Source organism: Pogona vitticeps, chromosome 13 (assembly GCF_051106095.1).
Source record: "Pogona vitticeps strain Pit_001003342236 chromosome 13, PviZW2.1, whole genome shotgun sequence".
Lineage (NCBI taxonomy): Eukaryota > Metazoa > Chordata > Lepidosauria > Squamata > Agamidae > Pogona > Pogona vitticeps.
Window position 1 is genome coordinate 13,170,212 of NC_135795.1, and position 24,912 is coordinate 13,195,123.

The following is a 24,912-nucleotide window of genomic DNA, read 5'->3' on the forward strand; positions in this document are numbered from 1 at the left end:
AAGGGCCGGGAAAGGCGCCTGCCTTACGGGATGCGGGAGCTGGTCGGCGTGAGGACGGGGTTTTTAGGCCAAGGCTTCGTGGCTCCGAGCTCGCCTAAGAAACTGGGAGCCCTTTCGTCTTAACAGCGTCGAGGCTCCCTCGGTGCTGAGGAGAAAAGACTCTCTTCTCTGAACCCCCTTCACCTTTCCTGGGACCCCCACCCCGGCGGTGAGTATTTGTGTGGCGGTGAGTATTTGTTATCTGAGGCAGATAACAAGCAAAGGGTTGGGAATTAAAGAAGAGGAAGGGACCAACTCGTGGGGCTTCCCTTGTGGTTGAACTACAATACCCATCATGCTTAGTGATTAGCTGCACTGTCTAATACTGATGGGAGTTGAGGCGCCATAACACCTGGAAGACCACAGATTACTTCCATGGGGTAGAAAATCATGCCACGTGCGGTCAAGTTGGGACTGACTTAGAACTGCAGAACTGGAAGGGGCCCTAGAGGTCATCCAGTCCAGCCCCTGCCAAGGAGGCCCAGTGGGGGAATCAAACTCCCAAACTCTGCCTCCACAGCCAGATGCCAAAACCACCAAGCTATCCAGCAGTTCTTTTATATAGCACCCCTAATAGGGCGTTCAAGTTAAATGAGATATTTAATGTGTGATTTTATTAGATCCACACCCCAGTGAATGTCCGTGGCTGAGCAAGAATTCAAACCCAAGCCTCCAAAGTTAATCACTCCGTCCATTACATCACGTTGGATAGCTGAAGATCATGGAATGCTTCCTTGCGAAGAACCAAGAAACAGAAGCGTGGTGGGAGCTTTAAGTGTAATAAAGCTGTTTTGCTGTGGGTGGTGGATGCAACTCAATCTGCTTTTTCCAACCCATCAGCCTTTTCAACATACAGATCCGATGGCACATTTGTTTTGCCAAAACAGGGCTACAGATTCCTCAGGAAGTCAGCGGTTCCTCCAGTGTGATGCTGTAAATGGGCAGAATGTCAGAGAGAAACAGGTTTCATAGTCCCTTTCAGCCATGAAGGCCATAGGATGACTGAGGACCCGCTTGCTATTGGCCTTATCTACCTCACAAGATTATTGTGGCAGTGGAAGATGGAGAGGGGAGTTAAATTTGAGAAGACCAGGTTAGCAATACAACAGACATAATGGATCAGATCCAAGGGTGTATTTCTCCTTTGGAAGGAATCTTCCTGTGAAGAAAATATACCTGTGGATCCTCCCCCACCCTGTGTCCAGTGAAGTAAGTTCTACCTCAGCAAGACACTCCCTTTCCAAATGCAAATATTGGAAGTGGGGTCTTAAGAACCTCAGAAGAGCCCTGCCATATTAGATAGTGGTTCATCTAAGCCAGTGACCTGTTTTGTTTAGTCTTAATTTGTAATCCCAGCTATCCATTTCTAGAAGAGACCATGAGTTTACCTACGTGTCCTGGCTAGGCTTATCAGCAGGAATGAGTTGCCCAAAACTTTTTCTAGGCAAGAGGAAAGGTGGTACTGTATTTTTATTCTGTTTATTTACATCTTTGCTAAGACTTGGCTCTGAAGAGGAAACACGCTGCACAGTCATAAGGGGAATGCCATGTTTGTTCTGTTACTTTGCAAAGATGCAATTACTCCCTCTATAATTGCAGGGTTACCCGCAAACAATGAGGATATAATTCTAAATGGAGCCCAAAATGGGCAGATGCTAGTTTTTCTGTGAAACAAAAGTCTCCCAGTTTTCTAAACATCTCTCCAGCTAAAGTATAATTGGCAGACCCAATGATAATACTTCTTGGAGCTTTGCTTGATGATTAGCTTCCTTTATAATGCCTGTATTTGTGTGCTTGTGACCCCCCCCCTTTCACAGCAACAATTGTTTTTTTCCTGATCTAGTGCTTTATATCAGGGTGGTGTTTTTACCCTTTTGGCATGCAATATTTAATCTGATCATCATCATCATCTTAGAACTGCAGAGCTGGAAGGGATAATCAAGTCCAGCCCCTATCAGGGAGGCACAGTGGGGGAATCAAACTCCCAACCTCTGGCTCCACAGCCAGGTGCCCAAACCACTGAGTTATCAAGAATGGGAAAATTAGTCTTCTGGCTAGAACTGTTCATGCTGTCTGAGGATTCTGGGAACTGTTGTGCAAAAGTATAACTTTTCCAAGGGCTGAAATGCATATCCAGTTGTATATCTGTTCCCATGTGAGTATTCTTATTCACATACAGGTTTCCCATGACCACACAGCAAACGAAACAAAGAAAGCAACCATCTTTTATTTCCTGTTCATAGCCAAAAAGTAGCGAGGAGAGGCTTTCTCCTCTGCCAGCTGTCTCCAGTATCCACCAGTCTCTGGAACTTATTGGGATAGGAGAACTCACTCAATGATACTGGGATCTGCTCAGAACCCGTGCTGTCTTTGCTTAGCTCGGCTCCTCCCATCTTTGCCCACCTCCTCATGGCCCTTAGAACTATTTATTTATTTATTTAATTTAATTTAATTTAATTTAATTTATATGCCGCCCACACTACCCAAAGGTCTCTGGGCGGCTTACAGCATTTAAAATTCAATAAAGATATGTACAATTAAAATGCAATTAAAATACAATTAAAATTGCCATCAGACCCACAGCTAATATTATTTCAGTTAAAAAGCCTTCTGGAACAGGAAGGTTTTGACCTGGCGCCGAAATGTCATCAGTGTCAGCGCCAGACGAATCTCAGTTGGGAGGGCATTCCATAGTCTGGGGGCAGCTGCCGAAAAGGCCCTTTGTCTGCAAGCTGTTCCTCTTACCTCCTTGAGGGACGGCTCTTTCAAAAGGGCCCCCTGGCTAGATCTTAACTGCCGGGTAGGCTCATATGGAAGGAGGCGGTCCTTCAGGTATCCAGGGCCCAAACCGTTTAGGGCTTTATATGTCCAAACATGCACTTTGAATTGGGCCTGGGCAGCAACTGGTAGCCAATGTAACTTATACAGAATCGGCTTGATATGTTCCCTGGCGGCCACACCACTCACCAGCCGCGCCGCTCAATTCTGAACCAGTTGCAGTCGCCGGACCATCTTCAAAGGCAGCCCCACGTAAAGCGCATTGCAGTGATCTATACAGGATGTTACCAGTGCATGTGTAACTGTCATGAGACTCCGCTCGTCCAGGTAGGGCCGTAGCTGGTATAGTTTCCGCAGCTGGAGGAAGGCGCCCCTGGCCACCAAGTCCACCTGGGCTTCCAGTGTTAGACTGGGGTCCAGGAGCACCCCCAAGCTGCGGACCCTGTCCCTTAGGGGGAGTGTAACCCCATTCAGGGCAGGAAGATGGCCCTCCAGCCTGTCTGGCGAAGCACCCACTAACAGCACTTCCGTCTTGTCTGGATTGAGTTTCAATTTATTGACCCTCATCCAGTCCATTATCAGGTCCAGACACGAGTTCAGCACAGAAACCGCCTCACCTGGATTGGTGGAAAACGAGAGGTAGAGCTGAGTGTCAGCATATTGCTGACTCCTCAGCCCAAACCTCCTGATGACCTCTCCCAGCGGTTTCATGTAGATGTTAAACAGCATGGGGGACAGTATCGAGCCCTGAGGAACCCCATGACATGAATGCCATGGGGCAGAGCAACTGTCCCCCAGCACCACCCTCTGGACACAGTCCGCCAGGAAGGAGCGGAACCACCGTAAAACAGTGCCCCCAACTCCCAACCCAGCCAGCCTGTCCAGAAGGACACCATGGTCGATGGTGTCGAAAGCCGCTGAGAGGTCCAGGAGTATCAACAGGGTCACACTCCCCCTGTCTCTCTCCCGGCAAAAGTCATCATACAGGGCGACCAAGGCAGTCTCTGTACCAAAACCCGGCCTGAAACCCGATTAAAATGGATCCAGAAAATCCGTTTTATCCAGCAGCGCCTGGAGTTGCCCAGCCACAACCCGCTCCAACACTTTGCCCAAATAAGGGAGGTTCGCTACTGGTCGGTAGTTAGCCACCAGCCTTGGGTCCAGGTTTGGCTTTTTAAGGAGTGGTCGAATTACCGCCTCTTTCAAGGTGGTAGGGACCACTCCCTCTCTCAAAGAGGCGTTCACGGCCTCCTGGACCCAGGTACGAACCCCCCTGGCTGATCTTCTAATTAGCCAGGATGGGCAAGGGTCGAGCGGAGTTGTGGTAGAACGGACAGATCCAAGCACCCTCTCCACATCCTCAGGTCTCAACAATTGAAACTCATCCATTAATACCTGACCAAAGCACGGTGCGCTGGGCACATCCTCTGATTCTGCAGTAACTGTGGAGTCCAACCCACTGCGAATCCGAGCGATTTTTTCCTCAAAATGGATGGCAAACTCATCACAGCGAGCTGATGAGCAGTCCAGGACCTCCACCGGATTTCCCGGTTGAAGAAGATCCTGGACCACCCGAAACAGCTCGGCTGGGCGACATTCTGAGGAAGCAATACGGCTGGAGAAGTATTGCCGTTTCGCCAGCCGTATTGCCACGAAATAGGCCCGATAATGGGCTCTAAGTCGTGTTCGGTCGGACTCCCAGTGGGATTTCCTCCACCTGCGCTCCAGCCATCTCCCCTCTCGCTTCATCGCCCGCAGTTCAGAAGTATACCAAGGGGCTGTCTGGGCTCGGCGAGCAGGGAGAGGGCGCTTAGGCGCAATCGTGTCAACAGCCCGGGTCATCTCCTTATTCCATAGGGTGACCTGAGCTTCGACAGGAGCGCCGACCATATCTGACGGATAATCCCCCAGAGCATTCAGGAATCCATCTGGATCCATTAGTCTCCGAGGGTGGATCATCTTAATAGATCCCCCACCCTTGCAGAGGGAAGAAGAAGCTAATAGACTAAACTTGACCAGGAAGTGGTCTGACCATGACAATGGGGTCACAACCAACCCCTCCACATCCAAACCACCATCTTCCAGTCCCGTTGAGAAAACCAGGTCCAAGGTATGGCCCTTCTCATGCGTTGGGCTGATGACACATTGAGACAGCCCCATGGTTGTCATGGTGGCCATGAAGTCCTGAGCCGCCCCAGTCAAGGGAGCCTCAGCATGAATGTTGAGGTCCCCCAGCACCAACAGCCTGGGAGTCCTCAACACCAGGTACGAGACTACCTCCGTCAGCTCAGGCAGGGAGACTGTTGGTACGCAGCAGGGTGGGCGGTATACCAACAGAATCCCCAATCTGTCTCACAAGCCCAACACACAATACAGGCCCTCAAGACCTCCCCTCAAAGGGATAGGAAGCCTGGTCAAGGAGATAGAACTCCTATAGACTATAGCAACTCCCCTTCGCCGACCCTCTGAGCGACCTTGGTGCTGGACTGAGTACCCAGGCGGACACAGCTGGGAGAGGGGAACACCACCCTCCTCTCCCACCCAGGTCTCAGTAATGCACGCCAGGTCAGCCCCCTCATCCAGAATTACATCATGGATGGACTTAGTATTACTCAGTGAAACAGGACTGGGGTTAGATCAGATTGATAGGAAGCAAGGAGTCGTCTGGAATCAGATGAAGTAGAGAAATAATTGTGCCCCACTTTCCTTTCTTTAAAGACCATGCTGAAGAATAGTTATGCTCATAGGCAAAGTCTGAGTGTACAGATTGGAGAACTGTATGGTTAAACTAGGCTGGTGTGATATTGTGGTTAAAAATGTGAGGTGGCGGCAGCTCTTATTTGATTCCCCATGCAGCCATGAAGTTTGTGGTTAACTCTGGACTATTCATCCCATCCTGGTCTCCGCTGGGCTATTACAAAGATAACATTTGGAGTGGTAGAGATGAGGGAGTTCTGTTATGCTGTTTTGAACTTCTAAGGAAAAGGATTTGACATAAAAGTCATTTGCATCTTCCTGCCCAAATTATTTGGCCACTTTATTTGTCCTGTATTAAGTTATTGTTTCCCCATGAGAACACCAAATGCAAAATCCAAATACTGTTTATTGAATGCATCTAACTAAGTGATAAGCCCGTAAGTTTAACATATTGCTATGTGTGTGGCGGGGGAGAGGGGAAAATTTGTATTTTTGAATTTCTTATGGGATAAGGGGTTTCCTACACTCTTTGTTTGGGCCTTTTGTTACAGATGATTAGGTTTCTATACAAACTGAGTTTTTGCAGTCCTCTTCAGGGAATGAACTGGATAGGATGGACTTTAAGAGTAGACACCCCACCCACCCCCCAGTTTATGTGGTGGCATTTTGTTTTTCCAGAATGGCCATAAAGGATTCAAAGAAGAACATTTCTCAAGAAGCTGTGCAGAAAACAACTAAAGTTAAGGCTGCTGCGGGAAACGAAATGATTACAATAGAAGATGATGAAAATTATGAGAGTGAGGGCTTTTCTGATTTACAAAGCAGCAGCAAGGTGAAGAAAAAGAAACATTTGGAAAAACAAAAATATCCAGACCAGAAGGGTACCAAGAAGAAGAAAAAGAAAGCTTCTGAATTAAAGAACGGAGCATGTGCAAACCTTCCCATTATAACAGAAAGCAGCACAGAATCAGAATCTTTAACAGACAGCAGAAAAATACCTGAGATGGTCAAGAAAAAGGGAGATAGAAAGCGTTCTTGTGAAAGAGAGGGCGATTATGAAGTTGCTTGCGAAGGGCTACCAGAAGAGCAGCAAGGAACCAATTTTCTCATTAAGTTGGCACGCAAAAGGACTGTTTCTGCCAGCAATAGAGATGATGTTACATTTATTACAAAGCAGAAGAAGAAAAAGAAGGCGGGGAAAAAGGGGAGACACACTTGCCCATTGATGTCACATATTAGAGACACTGAGGATGAGTTTCCAGAAGAGATCTCCTCAAAGCCAAAAGTTATTTTCCAGGACACTGTGTTCTCTGGCAGGGAAAAGGGATGGACCAGTGTCCGAAACTGTGCAGGTGACATTGTCCGGAAAAAGAAGGCTGCATTCTGCTTGAAGTCAGTGGACAGTCAAGAGGGCAGCAATGACATTTTAGAAGAAGGGCTTGCCAGCACTGAGAGCCACTTTGACCAAGGACAGTATTGCAAACGGAGAACTTCAGGATGTAAACAACAGCAGAAGGATGAAATGCAGGTGTCTGAAGAAGAAACCAATGTAATCACAAAAAAGCAGAGAAAGAAGAAGAAGAAGAAAAAGAAACTGGAAAAAGAAACGTTTGCTTTATTTGTAACATCAGCGAGCAGCCAGAAAAATAGTTCATCTGTTTCTAATGAAAATTCTTTAAAACCCAAATCTAAGAAAATACTGCTCATTGTTGAGGACAAAATGGATCCAATCCCAGATGCAGATGGAGAGGGCAAGGTGACTAAGAAGAACAAAATCCAAACAAAAGTTGTAGGCAATCATCTGGCTCTTTTGAAAGATGTGAGAGAGGAGGGAAAGAAAAAGAAAGTCAAAAAATTCAGAGTGCTACAAGTTCACACAGCAAGTTGTTGCGATGGCAAAATTGAGGAGAAGAAGAAAAAGAAGAAAAGAAAAGACAGGGAGAGCGAAGGCTTCCGGGAGGACACAGAAGGGGAGCCCAAGTTGAAGAAAGCAAAGTTTAAAAAAGAAGGAAAGGTAGATTCTCAGTACAAAATGCTGTTCATCATTTCTTATTGATTTATTGTGGGTTGGATCCAGACCTAAGTTGGTCATGTTTTAACCAGCCCACAATTGGCTGGAATTCTGTGGAACTTAAACATAATTGATTTGAAAGTGTACATACACATATGTAGACATGTATGTATGTATGCATGTACATGTACACTTTCAAAAATATATCAGCAGTCACACACACGGCACAGTTAAAGCAGTTTGATACCACTTTATTCATCAAGGTCGTATCCTGGCTGGAACCCTATGTGGGCGGGGGGGGAGATGCCCAAGCCTGCGCTGGCAGAAAATTAGAGGGAACATGGTCTGTTCTTAGCTACTCCCACATCTTATTTTGTTTTTAACAGTCCTGTGAAGTAGATTGGGAGAAAAGTTGAGGTTATCTAGTGGACTTCATACCTAAGAGGAGATGTGAACCCACATGTCCCTAGTCCAGTATTCTAACCACCCTTGTGTCTTCGGTGATTTCTCCTGGAGAAACACTGATACCAAGTTGTATAATCTATATATGAATAGCATACTCATTTGCTCATTATGCAAACAAACTGAACTATCCAGGTACAAGAGGAAGGAATCTCACAGGCATACTACAGTATTCCCTGCTTCTTGTTCCAAATATTCTGAATAGGTTTCTTAGGGGGTCCTTTTTCTGGGGGGACAGCAAGTGAAGGTTACCCTGTGCAGCACAATAAGGACGTAGCATGTTTACAGAATGCTGAGCAACTGGTGTTGTGGAAGAGAGTTTTCCTGGAGAAGAACTTTTGGCCGACTGGGACCCAGGCTAGGAGCAGTCCACACAGCTGGAAGGCACCACTTGGAGGGTGGTTCAGAGGTTGGAAATATTCCTCAACTGAAAAATAGCTGTACTAATAGGGGAGTTCTGAGCTTTCTAATCCAGTGAACGAACTTTTCCAAGTCCTGGATTGACTTTAACCATTTCTATGACACTGGCTAAGAGTGAGCATCAGCTTTTGAGTAGAAAGGATGTTGCTATTACATAGTTGGCAGTAGGGAAACCGCCGGCACTTCCAGGAGATCAGCGTGCTTTGGATGGTGTCTATATGTATCCATTATTCATTGTATGCTCTCTTTTTTTACATGTGATGCCCTTGGGGTTGTCATTTTTTTATTAGGTGTTTCCCTTTGACCTTTTGAAAGACAGGGTAGTTTTATTGCAGGGATAAATGTTCTAATTAAATTCTATTTGCCTGCTGGCTATGATTCGGCCATCTGCAGCCGCTCATGTGTGCAGAGACAAGATAAAGCTTGAGAGGAGCCGTCAATTGCATTTGCAGAGTTAGGCGCTGCAAGAGGTAAAAGAGCAAAGAGCATTCTAAGGAGCCGTTATGATGAGCATCTGGGCAGTCCTGTTTCGGCTTGTCTAGTATTTCTAAGTTAATAATAAAGTGCAGCAGCTCTCTGCCCTTAAGATGGCAGGTAAGAAGTGAGTCAACTCTAGAGTCCCAAGGTGAGACGTGGAAGGGCCCGGGGGCTGCACAAGAAGGGAAGGGGGCCCTTTGCATCCTGTATGTTGCCCATCCTTGCCAATCCCTTAGATGGCACCACAGGTTCTTATGTGAAACTACCTAACACTTGAGTTGTGTACAGAGGCTCTGTTCTGTGTTATAAAACTGTGTTCCATGTTACAATACACATTGTGCCTCTTTTCCCTGGGTGGGGAAGGGAGGAAGAGGAATACCAGCTGCACATCAGCTGGCCCTTGCAAAATATGTCATAATCCCTGGGTCAGGGCTCAGCCAGTTCTGGCAGACAGAGGCTGATGACAGGGCTTCGCTCTTGGTTGTCCTCCGCCCAGCCAGATCCTGTAACCACTAGCAAGAATCTGTTGCTCTTTCTCTCTTCTTCCAGCAGGCAAGGAGGGGTAGCAAAGCTGGGTCCCTGGCCAAAGCATCCATGGCATAGGGAGGCATGGCCCTCTGATGTCACACAGGCTGAAGACGGGGATGCAGAAGATGCAGCCTCTGCTGCTGAAGTTTCTTGTTCACATATTCGCATGCTTTCTTTGCCATTGGAGCTTTTTGTTTTTCTTCATGTTGCCCAATTCCATTCTGTTTTCTCAAAAAATTTTTGGAGGTTTGAGAGCTGATGCCAGTGCAGAAGCCTGGAATTTTAGACAAGCTGCAGAAAATATATAACTTGGAGGCGAGGTCTTGCCATTGTGAACCTCTTAAGGGATTTCTAATTTGCCGATTAATTTTGTTAAACTCTTATAATGCTCGTAAAATGTAGATTCCCTAAAGACGTCGGTGCTAGTGCATTTTGCTTTCAGAGAAACGGTGTGCATTTCTGTCAGAGAGAGAGGATGAGAGAGTAAAAGAAAGGAAGAGGCTTGTTTGAAGCTTGTTGGGTGGAAGTTGGCCTAAAGCTGCATCTACTCAGGGTTTGCGGGTGATTCTGCAAGGAGGTAAAGGCACCCAGACCCTAACTAGGCCTGGATTCCTACCGCTGAGCAAAACCCATTGCTCTTTCCCAATTGCCCGTGCGTGTGCTACAAATCACCGTCTTGTCTTGGCCATCCTTGCTCATTTCACGCTTGGGTTGGTGACATTCTCGCCGCCTCTTTTCGCTGGCAACCTTCTCCATGCTAAAACAGAGCCTGATAGACTTCTGTCATTTTTTACTCAGGCTGCACACGTGCCCCTTACCAAACCAATTAATATAAAGGGAACGTTTTTGCTGCAGTTAGCCAGTTCTGGAGCCACTCAGATGCTTCACACATAGACACACACACACGGGTCTAATTGACGCAGAGAATTATATTGGGACGGCAGTGGGCAGAGAGGGCAAACCTTTCCTTATCCTCTGCCTTCTCTGGACGGACTGCCTAGGGAGAGCAGGCCTCTGGATTTCCTGGACCAGTTTGCTTTTTTCCCCCATGCTGTGTGTTGAGAACAAGGTTTTCCTTTCTTAGCACATGGTGCAGAAAGGCAGCAGGCTGTCTAGGGAGAAGCAGCGCTTTCCCCAAGCTGTTTGTTTGCGGTGGGGGGGAGGAAAGGGGGCAGACTGGATGGAGTGACCCACTTGGCTAGAGCCCAGCCATGGGCTGCCAGTTCCCCATGTATGTTGTAACCCATGGATTAGTCGACTGGGAATAATCTCCATCCAGACTTGGGGGCTGGCACTCCTTTTGCTTTCTATACAGGAAGAGGAAAGTGAACCTTTCCACTTCAGCTTTGAACCAGCCGCAGTCTGGGAGAAATGGATTTCATGGTGGACAGGCTAAAGAGCACCTCCGGTTATCATGCCCCAGTTTGGCCCTGATTTGGTTGACTTCCCTTCTGGTTAGAGCAAACCACTGCTCTTTAGCTTAGCGTGGAAGAAAGAGCGCTGGGTGGTTCTCAAGTGAGGAGGGATGCTTTGACTCCTGCTTTGACCAGCCTACAAGGAGGAGAGGGGAGGGGAGGGGAGGGGAGGGGAGGGAACTCAGACTGACATGAGAACTTCCCACAGCACATTCAGAACCATCTAGGAGAGACCCTTTCCTCCTCTCCCAAGGCTTGTATTTTGCAGTCCTCAAGAAATTTAAAACACCACCACCACCCCACACACAAAATAATAATAATACATTATTTTAAAAAAATAGTCCAGGGACAATTATCCACCCAAAAGGCAAAAAAATACTTTGTAGCAGGGGTGGTTGACCTCCAGATACATGGTGGCTACACATGCCCATCTCTGGATCTTGGAGGGTTGTTCCAATGACTCCCACCCTGAAAAAAAGACACATAAAAAACTGAAAAGGCCCTCCAGTGCTGCCCCCCAACCATTTTTTAAAAAATTGGGGGCGTGGCAGGAAAGGGGCCAGAAGGACCTCAAAATATGGCAATATTGCCCCTATGGACACCGGAAAAAACAAAGGGACTTCTTGATATTTGGAGAGTGCGGGGGTGGGTTTCTGGGGGCTGCAAAGGATGTAGGATGCATATTTGGACCACTGAGGAAGTGCATTTAGCAACCCTGTGCCCTCATCCTTTGTTTTAAAAGAACATCCGTTTCGTATGGCCCCAGGAGAATCCTTGGGCTGGAAAGAGCCCCCACCCATCCAACATAACAAAACATGCCTGTCTCTCATCTAAAATATAGTATATAATCATCTTAATGGAGCCAGTACATTTGGAGAAGGGGCAGTCCTAGTCGGGCCTTACTTATTTGTAACATCTCCATTGAGGGGAGAAGGGTCTGGGCCCTTTTCTTTTCTCTGGCATCGGTTAACGTTCTTGTCAGCTTCTGGGAGATGTTCTCCTCTCACTGTTGAGCGCAAGTCATTCCCTGTGTTGTGTGCTCTTATTTTATAGGAGCAGGAAGATGAAATAAAAGTTGTGGCATTTAAGAAAGGAAACTGTGATGAAGTCAATATAGACAAGGTACTGTCTTACTTTATTTCCCTTGCGTGTTGGAATCTTAAGATTGTGCCATGTGTCAGGCTGGTTTGGATGATGTTCTTTGATTTATTTTTTATATTCTTTCCTCCCATGACTTTAAAGTTCTCTTCCTCACTGGTTCTTCTCCTCCAGTTTTTCCTCACAACCACCCTGTGAGGTACATCAGGCTAAGAAAGAGTGAATAGCTCAAGATCATCAAATGATGTTCTCGAAGGCTTTCATGGCCGGGATCTGATGGTCGTTGTAAGTTTTTCAGGCTGTTTGGCCGTATTCTGGAGATTTTTTTCCCTAATGTTTCGCCAGTCTCTGTGGCCAGCATCTTCAGAAGACCGGAGTCAGAACAGCCCAAAAAGCCTACAATAACCATCATCAAATGAGTTTCATGATTCTTTGACCCAAATAGCTTAGATGTAGAGCTTGTTTGTGTGAGATTGGAGGAAGTGCGCAATCCTCCATAAATTGAAAAGTGAATCAAGAAGTGATACTTTATCTAAGAGGTCACTTATGACCCTGGATCCTTATCTTGGGGGGTGGGGTCTGCTGCCTGAACTACCTGTAGTGCATGGTAGCTTTGTTTTGCCAGAAGATGTTCCAAGCATCTTGTCATTTCTGTAGACTCCCTCTCACCTCAAGTGCTCATTTGGGCTGAGATGTTCTCATCCAGCTCCTATTTTCTGGGTTCCAGGCCTGACTGATAAGCCTGACAAAACGAAAACAGCTTTATTGTATAATTGGGGGGGGGGGGGGGAGAGAGCTACAGACAGCTCTGTCCAAAAAAGATACTGATATTTTAAGCCTTCTGGAACTCTTTCTAGGGGCCACTGGGAGGGTTGCCCATCTCTGATGGAAGAGAATGCTGAAACTGGAGTAGCCGGAGGCAAAGGGGCTCAAAGTGCAGGTTGCCCCCACCTCTGGCTTTAGGGACATAGTTTTAGAGCATCTGTTGCCAGCAGCATCGTCTCTGCCAAGGACACCCAATTTCTTGGTCCAAAAAAAGAAAGGTTACTTACCTGTAACCATGGTTCTTCGAGTGGACCTCTGTGAATTCACACATATGGGTTTAGTCTGCGCCTGCGCTGACATTCTCGGAGCATTCTAGAGCTAAAAGTGACAATTTTATGGTGTGATCCCCCATGAGGCACAAGCTCCTCCCACCCAAGATTCCCCTCAGTTCCTGCAATTTGTCCGCCGGGCATGAGAGTTATACAACAATAAGATACCCGTGACGACAGAGGGGAGGATGGGTGGGTAGTGTGAATTCACAGAGGTCCACTCGAAGAACCATGGTTACAGGTAAGTAACCTTTCTTTCTTCTTCGTGGCCTCTGTGAATACACACATATGGGTGACTGGCAAGCTTACTTATTGGCAGGTGGGACGTCACGGTACGAAGGATGGCATCACATTTCTGCCAAATCCAGTGGTATTGCATGTACCTACGTGTAGCCAGTATTGCTCTGCAAAGGTAGATGGCATGGATCATATTGGTGCACGGTAGATGTCGAGAGTCTCGATTCTACTCTGGATGCAGCCGAGGTAGACAGCACTCCGTGGAGCGAGGCTAAAGCTAATTAGACGGTGACTCGTCTGACCGCTGGCAAGCCATAGATACAGCCTGGACCATCGATCTAGAAATGGATAGGAAGAAACTGGACTTTTGAAATGAAAAGAATGAAAGCATCAAAAGAGCCTGACACTCTGGTAGTGTCCAGAGAAAATGCTGGTGAGCATCTTACATAAATATTGTGGAGCATGTGCTCTAAAGGAGATGATGGTGATCTGAAGAATGATGGTAAGATGTAGCAGATAAACATGAAAATTAGTCGAATACGTCAGGAATGAGACATTAAAGTAGGAAGTCACTTTATCAGGAAAATTGAATAACAGGTGGATTGAATCACAATCCAGCTATTTCACGTGTTCCCTTGGCAGATATGACAGCCACTAGGAAGGCTGTTCAAAGTAAGTAATTTGGCATTTGAAGAGAAAATGGGCTCAAATGGCAGGCACATGAGTGAATTTAGAAATCTATAGACCATTGAGGAACAATGCGTTTACATGGAGGACGGGTGGTACTGAGTCCTGTGAAAAGATGTTTGACCCTAGAGTGAGACAAAAGTCCTACGTACCAGAATAATCTGGTTAATGGGCAACAATAGCAGATATATAACATTTTAAAGCATAAACAGAAAGCCAAGTAGGCAACAGTTTCTAAGAAAGTTGGTAAGGTAGCTCTTTGTTTCAATATATTTAATAAAGATTTATTTATTTACACATCGACATCGAGTTCATGGTTTTTGAGCTCGATCGAGCACTGATGCCAAAGTGGGAGTATTTCCCAGGTTGCCAAGTTCATGGAAGTTAGGAGGTGAGAAACCAGAGGGAACTGACATGTGTCTGTCTATATTGATCTGAGACAGGCAAACTAGAACCAAGTACCTCAAGGAGGTATTTGGATCGCATTTGATTAGGAATGATGGTGATCGAAGATTCTCCGTAGAATGAAATGTATCGGAGGGAAGAGTTATGGCAAATTCCCTGTCCACTGCCATATGAATATGTCCCCGACAGTGTTTCCGTCTGCACCTGCACAGGAGCAATAAAACCTGCAGTTGGCGTACGGACCCCAGTTGGCGTACATTGAAGGTCGATACTTTCCAATGGTGATAGAACCGAACTTGCAGGTACTTGGATTAGGGATCCTCTAGTTGGTCAAAAAGAAAAGATACCACTATTGGAGTGGTTCGAGGCTGAGTTTGGATTGGTTTAGCACTGAAGCCGTGGAGGTAATGAATTTGGGGAGATGATTGCTAGTATTTTTTTTTTTTTTTTTTTAGAAAAACATACGCTATAGTACCAGTACAGGTAGATGTCCATATCTCGCAGAGGAAGGTTATTATCAAACTGATGTCCTGTACCATCTGAAAGACCTTGCAAATGTTGAAAAATTGAATGGCAGTGAAACCTTAGGAATTACTGATTAGATAATAGTGTTGAGGCTGGAATCTGAAACTTACGGTAGAATACACATGAAAAGATTTCTGAGACCAAGGGTGGGACGGATGCCTCCGTCCTTTCTATGGATATAATAGCACAGAAGTAGAAGCCATGCATAAGCCAGATGTAGGAACTTGGATTATGGCATGTTTGCCCAGGAGGCAGAGGTCTCTTCCTGGAGGATATAGACAAAAAGAGTGAGTCTAACGTTACTCAAAGGGGAACAAAGACAATTATATAACGTAACCTTGAGAGATGTGGTGACATTCTTGTATGAACCGAAATGTCTGGGAGGCTGAAACTCCAGACATGATTGAAAGGACTATGGGTAGAACTGAAAGAGGGATGAAAGAGCTGTCGGCCCATATATAATTTAGCTGTTTTCCTATTCTGTGTAAATAATAATAATATTTCTAGTGTCACCAGTCTAAGACTGAAGAGACTGGTACCATGTAATGGAAGACATTCAATTCTGTCCTATGTGTCCTTGATGAGCCAGTGGATCGTGACTAGGTGAGCCTTCTACAGATACTAAGGATACGACAGTAGTTGAAGCCCTTTGCATGTCAAGCAGCAATCCTGTGTTGCTTTGCTAGAGTCGTGGTCTCAGAGCAAGAATTTCAAGAGAGGTAGAATTTGAGACCAAAATTGCTCCAGGTAGGCGCCTATTGTGATTGATAGTTGGCCACATGGAGCAGAAGTGAATGAAGGGAATAAGTCTCCCTGCCAAAGACATCAATGTTTCTGTATTCTTATTAGTAGGGTTCAGGGAAATCATTTCTCGTTTCGAATAAATTTGTTCTACGATGATAGAAATGGGACTGGAGTCATCCCAAAATTTCTATGTCATTTCCTCGTACCTTGTACCTGTGATACATTCTTCCTAGATCTTTAATAGGAAGTGGCTTGGTGCAAGCATTTATTTATTTATTTATTTATTTATTTATTTATTTATTTATTTATTTATTTATTTATTTATTTATTTATTTATTTATTTATTTAGTGTAAGTGCTCAGCTAAGTGATGGCTGGGTCTGGAAAAGGCGGTTCCTCCATTCCCAATAGACGGGATGCAGTGAACCGAGAAGTGAGCTGTGCAAATGAAAAGAAGCACACTGAAGGTGACAGAGGATGATAATGGATCGCATCATTTTGGAGGGAGATTCGTTCAAGGAGTGAGATCCGAGCTTATGTCCAGAATTGGCAGATTCGAAGCCAGGACCGGTCGCGCTCGATCATAATGTGCCTTGACACGAGATGGATTGGAATTTGGAAAGCATCTTTTCCTGCCAAAGTGTTGTATGGTAGAGAAAAAGAACAATTTTTTTTTCCATGTTGAGGTCGATCCTAATGGATTCAAGATAGTGGCAAAGCTGGTAGCTATGATAGAAAGAAGTCAAACGGACTGACTGGTCAACAGCAGAGAAGTAAAGAGCCCGCTCAGTTTGCAGTCCTACCAGCAGTTCTGCCAGTCAAGGCACTGCCTCCCCACATGTCTAGGGGCGGCAGCTGGTAACTTTGGGGTTGAGGCTTTTAACGTTCCTGGAATGCCATAGGCTGATGGGAACATCTTCAGGCACTTGCAGATGTTACAGCACAATGAATGTGTCACCTAGAGCCTGAGCAGGTTATCAAAAATAACAACCTTTTTCTGGCTAAAAAGCCATACACCAACAAAAGGCAGGTCCTAACCTGTCAGTTGCTTAGACACTGGTTTTTAGGCGTATCAAGCAGCAGTGCGCTTGTGATGCACCTGCAACAGTGCCTCCCAGTGATGTGGAAGGCCTGAACTGTAAGCGTGCACATGAGCTACCTGCAGGGTGGGCAGAACCAAATTCCATAAGTGGTGATAAGCCCTCATGGCAGAGGAGTACGTGGCTACACGGCGACCAAAAACAAATAACAACGCCGACCAAAGAACTCATCTGTTGACAGTAAAGGAGTGTGAACATCTGTGACAACCGAGAGGGGTGTAGGAAGATTGGTCGGAAACTCTTCCACCCCCCAGCGACTCATGTGAGTCTCAAACCTGAATGGGTTAACAGCAGGTTTGATCAAGGCTCCAAACATTATGATGCCAGAGCCGAGTTCGAAGGAGCACTACATCCGTAAAGCGCATGTGGAGGCATAAAGTACTCCATAGCCCATGGCTCAGAACGATGCCAGGTAGAGCGGGATGGTGATGGTGGCCAAGAGCTCATAGCTCCTATCCCAAACAAAAGGGACTGGTCCTACGCAACCTTGTCAGTGTGACAGGACCTACCTGAGGAAAATTATCCAGACTTACCAGACAGTGGCAGGGTTCTCGGGTGGACCCTTGTGAGTCCTTTCCTTATGAGCCTATGCGGGCACTGGCAGCTGAGACAGGGCCGCAGGCTACTTTGTGAGCGAGCCCATTGATAAAGAGGGCTGTTTTGTGCCAAATTAACAGCCACCAGCAGGTGCTACCCCAGGCAGGAATATCACCGACTAGCAGGGGTAGTGGTGGGAGTTGTTGCAGCCCCCCCCCCTTTCAGAGGCAAACTAGGGCTGTCAAGTGCTGCCAGAAAGCTTTCACCTCGGCACCTGGTTTTGGAAATAGCAGCCACGTGAACAAGGCCTCTGATAAATCAGGCCGAATACACCAAACACCCAAGGGCGTTACCCCAGACAGGCAAAGCACTGACATGCAGGGCTAGCCGCAGGTGCTGAAGGGGCCCATTGCATCCCCAAAGGGAAAACCCAAGCCTTACCATATGTTGCTGGCACATCTACAGCCTCGGTGTGCAGCTCCCTCCAGAAGTCGCAGCTACATGAGCAGGCGCGCGAAGGAGGGTTGGTGTGCGGCGCGCACACACAGAGGCGCTTCCCATGTCAGGAGGAATCACTGACAGTCAGGGAAGGTGACCGGGGCAACAGGACGCCCTTCTTCTCCTAGGGACAGGGCAACAGAGCCCTAACTCCTGCAGGGTCCCTTGAACAAGCCCCTTGAAACAATCATCCATCACCAGTCTCTCTCATGGTTGCTCAGAGAGATGGTGTGGTGAGACATGCCTCCTTTTCACTCTCCTCTCCTCATGAGATAGAGAGACTTAAGCTCCAACTCAGGAACATCAAATGCCCGCCCTCATGTAGGGCTAAAAGGGCCACGGCCGGACTGGACGGTAGCGCAGTCACTGAATGGCCAGCTGGAGCAGGGAGGCTATCAGACGATCCCAGAGTCTGTGCAGGTAGAGCTGGCACGTCGTCTCCTCAGAGGCAAATTCGCTAGCCTCTGGCGAGGATTCCTCTGTTGATGTAGACTTAGATTTTAAGGACTCCTTGGCATTGTCGGGTCCCCTACTGCGGCCTGCACCTAACTGGGTAAGATGTAGCTTACTCAGGCAGAAAATCATTAATGTGCCTGAGAGTCAAAATGAGTAGGCCAAAAAAGGCGGGAAAGGAGAAAGAAGCAAACAGTTGAGCTGTGTGTGTGTGCGGGGGAGGGGCGGTAAGCCAAATAGCTGGCAAGCAAAAAAGAAAACAACTCACGGGGGATCATAGATTAGATAATTGAGAAGGGAAAGAATCCAATTTAGAGGGAATTGATCAATAAGCTAAAGGAAAAAAACCCTGTGGAAATAGCTCTATGCTCTGTAGAACTTTACAGCACGGCGGAAAAAAGGAACTGAGGGGAATCTTGGGTGGGAGGAGCTTGTGCCTCATGGGGGATCACACCATAAAATTGTCACTTTTAGCTCTAGAATGCTCCGAGAATGTCAGCGCAGGCGCAGACTAAACCCATATGTGTGTATTCACAGAGGCCACGAAGAAGAACCATTCTTTTTGTGTGTTTTGCCACTTCTTGGCTCTTTCTGTACTTTATTTACAACAGTTGTTCATTTGGGTGAAATCTCATGCCCTTGGAAATAGGCCCAGTCCTGCGCTTAAGAAGAGTAAGATAGCTGCCTCAGGTGGCAGGTGCTGGGAAGAACAGTGGCCGTCCCTTCTGAACCCTGTGACCATTCCCGTATTACTAGAGAGGAGCGTTGTGGGTATCCTATAACCGGTTTTGCTCCTCTAAAGCAATTTGTTCTCCTTGGGTGTGCTAGGGAGTGGGGTTCTGTGGTGCGTCTTCAGCTGGCAGACCGGTCCACTTCTGTCTGGAAATTCTGTCTGTGTAAAACAGAGGTGAGAATCATGCAGGCCACCTGTCGTCCCCTAGGCTCTGCTTTGATCTTTTGGGGAGGGGGGAATCAACCCCAGTATGGAGAATTGTGGCCCCAACAGCCTTCAGCGGGTGATATTTTCAATTGTAAGTTTATTTTGGCATTTTTGCATACAAACACAAAATTTCATGGGGTCTAAACATTTTTTTTTATGGAAGTGAGTGGGTTTCCCAAAAAGAGATAGGTGTGAGCTTTGGACATCTGGGGTGCTGAAAAATGGATCAAGCACAGCCCCCCTATGCCTCCCATCCTCCTGCCCCTTGTGCAAAGTGGTCTTCAAAATAATCTTTTACTGTATTTCAGATCAAAAATACACCTTCCCTAGAGTAACCAACCTCTATCACTTCTGAAGCCATTTTATCTTTTACTGTAACTAGTTTAGTTAACATTCGCCACACAGGGAACAAAAATGTTATCATCACCGTCTTCTTCCTCCACTCCAGCTGAGGCGGCAGGCTCTCCAAGAAGAGATTGACCGGGAATCGGGCAAAACAAGAGTCATCAAGGAAGAAAAGGAATCGGTGAGTGCAAATCCTGTGAGGAGAATACAGCTTTGTCCTCCAGCCAGCTTGATATGCTAGTCATGTCCAGAGTCTGGCATGCCAGTTTCTGGTCTGATTGGGAACCTGAAGTCATGCTATGGAACAAATTAGTCGACTCCCTAGGGATGCTGAAGACGGACCAGTAAACTCCAACCTTCAGTGAGCTGTAATTCCTGTCATTAATCCTGGAAAGTAGCATTTTCTCCTCTATTTCCTTTGGGGAATAAGCTGTTATATGTTTGTTGCAGAAACTGTATTTTTTATTCAGTGTGGAATATAAATAGCATTAGCCCTTGGACATAGCTGTCACTATGATGCTAATTAGAAGCACCGTGGCTTTCTCCCATCCCTCTGATTGGAAATGTGGTCAGTGAAGTCAAGATGGAGGACATGGGGGAGGATGTCATTTCCCTTGACTTCAGCCGACCACACAATCAAACAGCACTAATTGCCAAAGGAAATTGCCTTCTTTGAGGGTCTTGGCCCCCTTGAGCTTTGACAAATGAGCCAGCTGGTTCTACTGTGGGCTTAAAGCCGAGGCTTATTTTGTTTGCTGAGAGGGATTTGGGAGAGGAGTCTTCACTTGCCAAGAAGCCCTTGGGATTGTGTTCCAGAAGCCACCATATGGAGATGAATGGAGCACCTTAAGTGGCAGTGGGCATGATGCACTGATGTTGAAAGCCAAGGAGCGCTAGCTGTTCGCCCGATGGATTTCCAACATAGTGGTGTAATGGAATCAGGGCTCACAGGATCAGGACTGTCACTTCCTAATTAGAAAGGACAATGGCATATCTTCTCTCTTCACATTCCTCATGAGCTTTGCTGCAATAGTTACAGTACCTAGTAGGGGTGAAGTAGGGTTTTCCAAGTTTTTGTGAGTTGTCCCTGTTGTTAATGCAAAGTATTTGGCTGTGGCTTGGTCTTGAAAGTACAATTAAGATGCAAGAGATTTACAAGAAATCAGCACCTACTGAAGATGGAAACTACCAGAACTGGTTTGTTGATATGAAGCAAGACAGCGACCAATACTTTTAGACTCTTGTTTGTAGTCGTCCCAGTGGTTCCTGTTGTGATGAGCTTTTCAGAATTTCTCTTCAGAATTTGCCACTACCCTGCTGCCTCCTTATATCAATTCTACATAATCAGCTGTCAGGATACAGATGAAGTGTGTCTGCTGAAACACAGCAGGAGTGTGGATCAGTCTTTGGATGGGAGGTTGCAAAACCCTAACCTCAAAGTAGATGCTTTGTCTCCTTTGAATTCCACCCTGGAAGAAAGGTTAGGGTTTGTGTTATTTTTTAGAAATATGTGTCACAGGATTATGTCCACTTATTGAAAACCACACGCCAGGAACAACCCAGTTTTACCCTCTACCTGCTTTTTAACTCCCAGATGTACTTTGAATGTGAAAATTTTGTTCTGGCCCTGGATTCATTTGACAGCTCACCTCCTAGCAGGGAAACTCAGTCACTTGATGGCAGCCTGTCAGGGTTTATGGGCACCTAAAAGAGTAAGCATGCAATGAAAGCCAATTAGGGAGCTTCACAAAGAGCAAGCAGTGGTGGATTGCAGGGAGAGAATAAGAAATGCTGGGTAACTGCTGAAAGTTACCCTCTCACATTGCAAGCTTTAAAAAGCTGTAATTATTCCTGCCATATTATTCTGTGCCCTGTGTGCGAGTCCCTTCCTCCACTCACCCCCACCAGGAAGAATGAATTATTTGCAAGCTGATGGGTTCTATGTGTGTGAAAATGCCGAGAGGGAGCTGGTAAAGAAACTGAGCATACCATGAGACATCGGTGTCTTACTACCCTTTATGGAAAACTTAGGGTTCAGGGATTCAATGTTCCAGATCCCTTCAAAACTGGCAAGAATGAGTTCACATCTATGGGCTTCCGTGACACAGGGTCCAAGATGTTCTGCTGCAGGAGGCAGAACCCCAAATCTTCCTACCCATCCCCTCTGCCAGGCAAGGTGCATGTACAAGCTAAGTGATTTCCACCAGGAAGTAGAAAATCCCATAATTGGAGTAAAATTACCATAAAAACAATGTCAGTGACTGTTTGTTGCCCTTTTATGATACGATAGTGGGCAATCCTTTTTGAAGAACCCCTTTCACATGTACAGCCACTCTATGAGGTCTTATTTTCCAAGTGGGTTCCACCATGATTTGCATCTCTGCATGCCTTATGACCAAGTGTATCTTCATGCTCTGATGCCTCTACTGCTTTATTACTGTGGCTCATTGGCTGGATCCTTTGCTGGTTTGTTCCTCCAGAGCAGGGAGGAACCCTCCAGCTGTGGTTTGATTGTGACTCCGAACATCTCTGGTTGCTTTTGCTAGCCAAGGCTGATGACAGTTGCAATCTGGTAACAGCTGGAGGGCCACGGTTGCCTGCTGTGGAGATAGAAGGAGAGGCCATGCATATCCTAGTCATCTTCTGACTTTGAGGGAGTTCATTTGCATGCCATCTATTAATCCTCTTCCTTTCCTCTTCAGGTTGACCATTTTGGCCAGTGGGGCACAGCAGCGTTTGAAAATTCAGAACGGAAAACTAAGTTCCTCCGGCTGCTGGGCGGTTTCAAAAAAGGTTCTTCTGTGCCCATTCAGGATTCTCCAGCACATGCCACAAAACCGAATATGGCGCTCGACAGCAGTAAGGAGGAAAAACTGCATCAAAACCTAGAGGCTGAATTTGAGAAGGCTGTGCACCGGAAGTGTCACAGAGGCGTTGGCCTTGGGTTTCAGCCTGATGCCCAGAGTTACACACGTATAGATAAATACACTTCAAAATCTATAAAATTTGAAGGCTGACCTATTGGAGAAGCAAGAAGCATTTTTTAAAATCATCATTTTCACACAGAAAAAAACCCTGACCTCTCCCTCCAATGTTGGAATTTTACTGCTGTGTGATTTGTGAACAGGTGAAAATATTTGAGCCCATTAACTTTTGGCAGCCAGTTTTAAAGGAGTACTTGTGTGGGCAATGGGTGTGTATGCCCATCTTACATGATGTATTAGACCTTGAAAAAGTAACTTTTTTAGGAGCACAATATACAAACTCCCCAAGCCAGCATCACAGTACCAAGAAGCAATGTTCCAAAATTCTACATATACAGTATTGCCTGATAGTTGTAAAATATTTAGCTCCCAAGTATACCTGGACGTTGAGTCATGGCAACTGGACTTCTTTCTTGTTAGGTTGAAATGTTTCGCGCTTCATCCAAGCAGCGTCTTCAAGAGTGACTGATAATCTTCATGGATATACTCCTGAGTATATGGTCACTGGCATCTGACATACTTGCACTCTTGTCCAAAATTCATTCTTAAATGGGACGGAGGCCCTATTTGGAGGCATTTGTGTCCTCTCACAACCACTGTTTGAAAAGACAGTAACTCTTGGCAACTGGATCTTAGTTCCCATTTGGAGAATTATTTTGTCTTTGCTCCCTACTTGTTACAGTGGCTACTGTACTTAACCTCTTTCTAGCCTGGTCTAAATTCCCCAACACCAATAGCGAACCTCCACCCTTATGGCTGCAAGCAGGCAAAAGCAGCAGAAACCAAACTTACAGTGTCCAGAGTTTTGAGTCCCAAAATGCCAAGCAGAAGCATGCAGAAATGAAACGCCAGCTTGAGCTTCGTATCTGTTGTCCAGTGATCAGAAAAACCTGAATGCAAGTAAGTACCCTTAAAACTTTCAGGTCAGTGGATCAGTTTCTGGTGTCACTACTGACAGGCCTAATAAAGCCTGTGTGGGCATGCTTTGTATGTAATGGTCCATTCAGATTTGACCAGACACTTGGCATACTTCCAGGACACCAGACGCCAAAGCCATATGAGATGTCGCTGCTTTCCTAGGAAACCAACAATGTTTTGAACAAATTTGTCTCAAAAGGAACACTTGGTAAGAATTAATCTGAGACTACAATTTCCAGGATCCCCCAGTTAGCATAGACGTCATGCTTGTATGTACATTTTCCAAGCTCTACTAAGGCAGTCTCATAGAATCAGAATACCATGGAGTCCAACCAATGCAGGAATCCAAATCAAAATATTTTTGACAGACGAGTGTCCAGTTTTCTCTTGAATGCTTGCAGTGCTGGAGGGCTCACCTCCTCCCGAGGTAATTGTTTCCATTGTCATTCTTCTAATGGAAAGTTTTTCCTGATATTCAACCAAAATCAGGTGATTGAGAGCAGATCCTGGCCATCCTTCTTTCACTTGCTGTTTAAATGACAGGGCGAGGCAGTGACAGATTTCTCGTTGAAGCTCTGACTCCCTTTCCAAATTTCATTTGAGGTTGGTTGGAATGGACCGAATGAGCCATGAACGGAATTCTATTCCAGATGTGCCATTTTTCTCTGGGCTCCAACTTTAAGATGCATACACTCTTCTACCTCAAAAGGAATCCTAAAGCAACTTCTAGGAAAGATTAAAACTCCTTCATTCTGGTTTCTTAGGGATTTACGCCATATGCTCTGTCACTCCTTGCCTTTATTGTTTTACAGGCAACTGATTTTATTTTACTGTATTCAGCAAGCTGAAGAACCCTTATTTCTTAAGTCACGTGGCAGGGTGCTGTCTATCAACACAGCCCAAGACCTTAGTATTTCAAGCTGCTTTGTCACAAGCCAGAGGAGAGACAATGCCAAGAAAATAGTTAACACCTGACAGCATCCTAACCAAGGTTACCCGGGCTATTCATCAGAAGGCGCAATCAGAATCCTCAGGGGAACGCCTGCCAGCTCAGCTGCCTTGCGCCAACTGCGTGCAGACGTGGCAGCTTTTGCCTCCCTCTCTGACCTGCTGTTAGTGCAGGGATTAGAAGAATCCCAGCGAGCGGGCATTCTACTGGGAGTTACAGAAAGCCCATGTTAGAAACAGCAATGGACGGGCTCAGCAATCAGCACTGACTTTTACCAGGAGGCCTTTCAACAGACATCTGGTAAACGGGAAGCATTTTATGGGCAGAACAAAACAAACGTCACTTCTTTCTTGTAATGTGAACAAATAATGTAGATTTCATATTTAAGCTAGTAAAAGCTACCTTTTTTAAAAAAAAATCTGTTTGCACCCCTTTTGAAATATTTTGGGTCAGCTGAAGGGCTCAACCTCAGAGTAAGCCTGGCAGGACTGATTGCTTGAGGAGCAGCTCTTCACTCTTGAAGAGCTGTTGCCTTCCTGCTTTGCTTGTGGGTTTTCGAGAACCAGCTCCAT

General features: G+C 46.0%; 1 protein-coding gene across 1 annotated transcript; it reads left to right on the top strand.

Moving 5' to 3' along the window:
• KNOP1 (lysine rich nucleolar protein 1) lies at positions 1-24,758 on the top strand. Its single transcript, XM_072982322.2, has 5 exons — positions 1-208; positions 6,193-7,528; positions 11,881-11,949; positions 19,593-19,670; positions 22,192-24,758. The coding sequence occupies exons 2-5, from the start codon at positions 6,194-6,196 to the stop codon at positions 22,504-22,506; spliced, it is 1,797 nt and encodes a 598-aa protein (XP_072838423.2). The 5' UTR covers positions 1-208; position 6,193; the 3' UTR covers positions 22,507-24,758.
• The last annotated feature ends 154 nt before the right edge of the window (positions 24,759-24,912 follow it).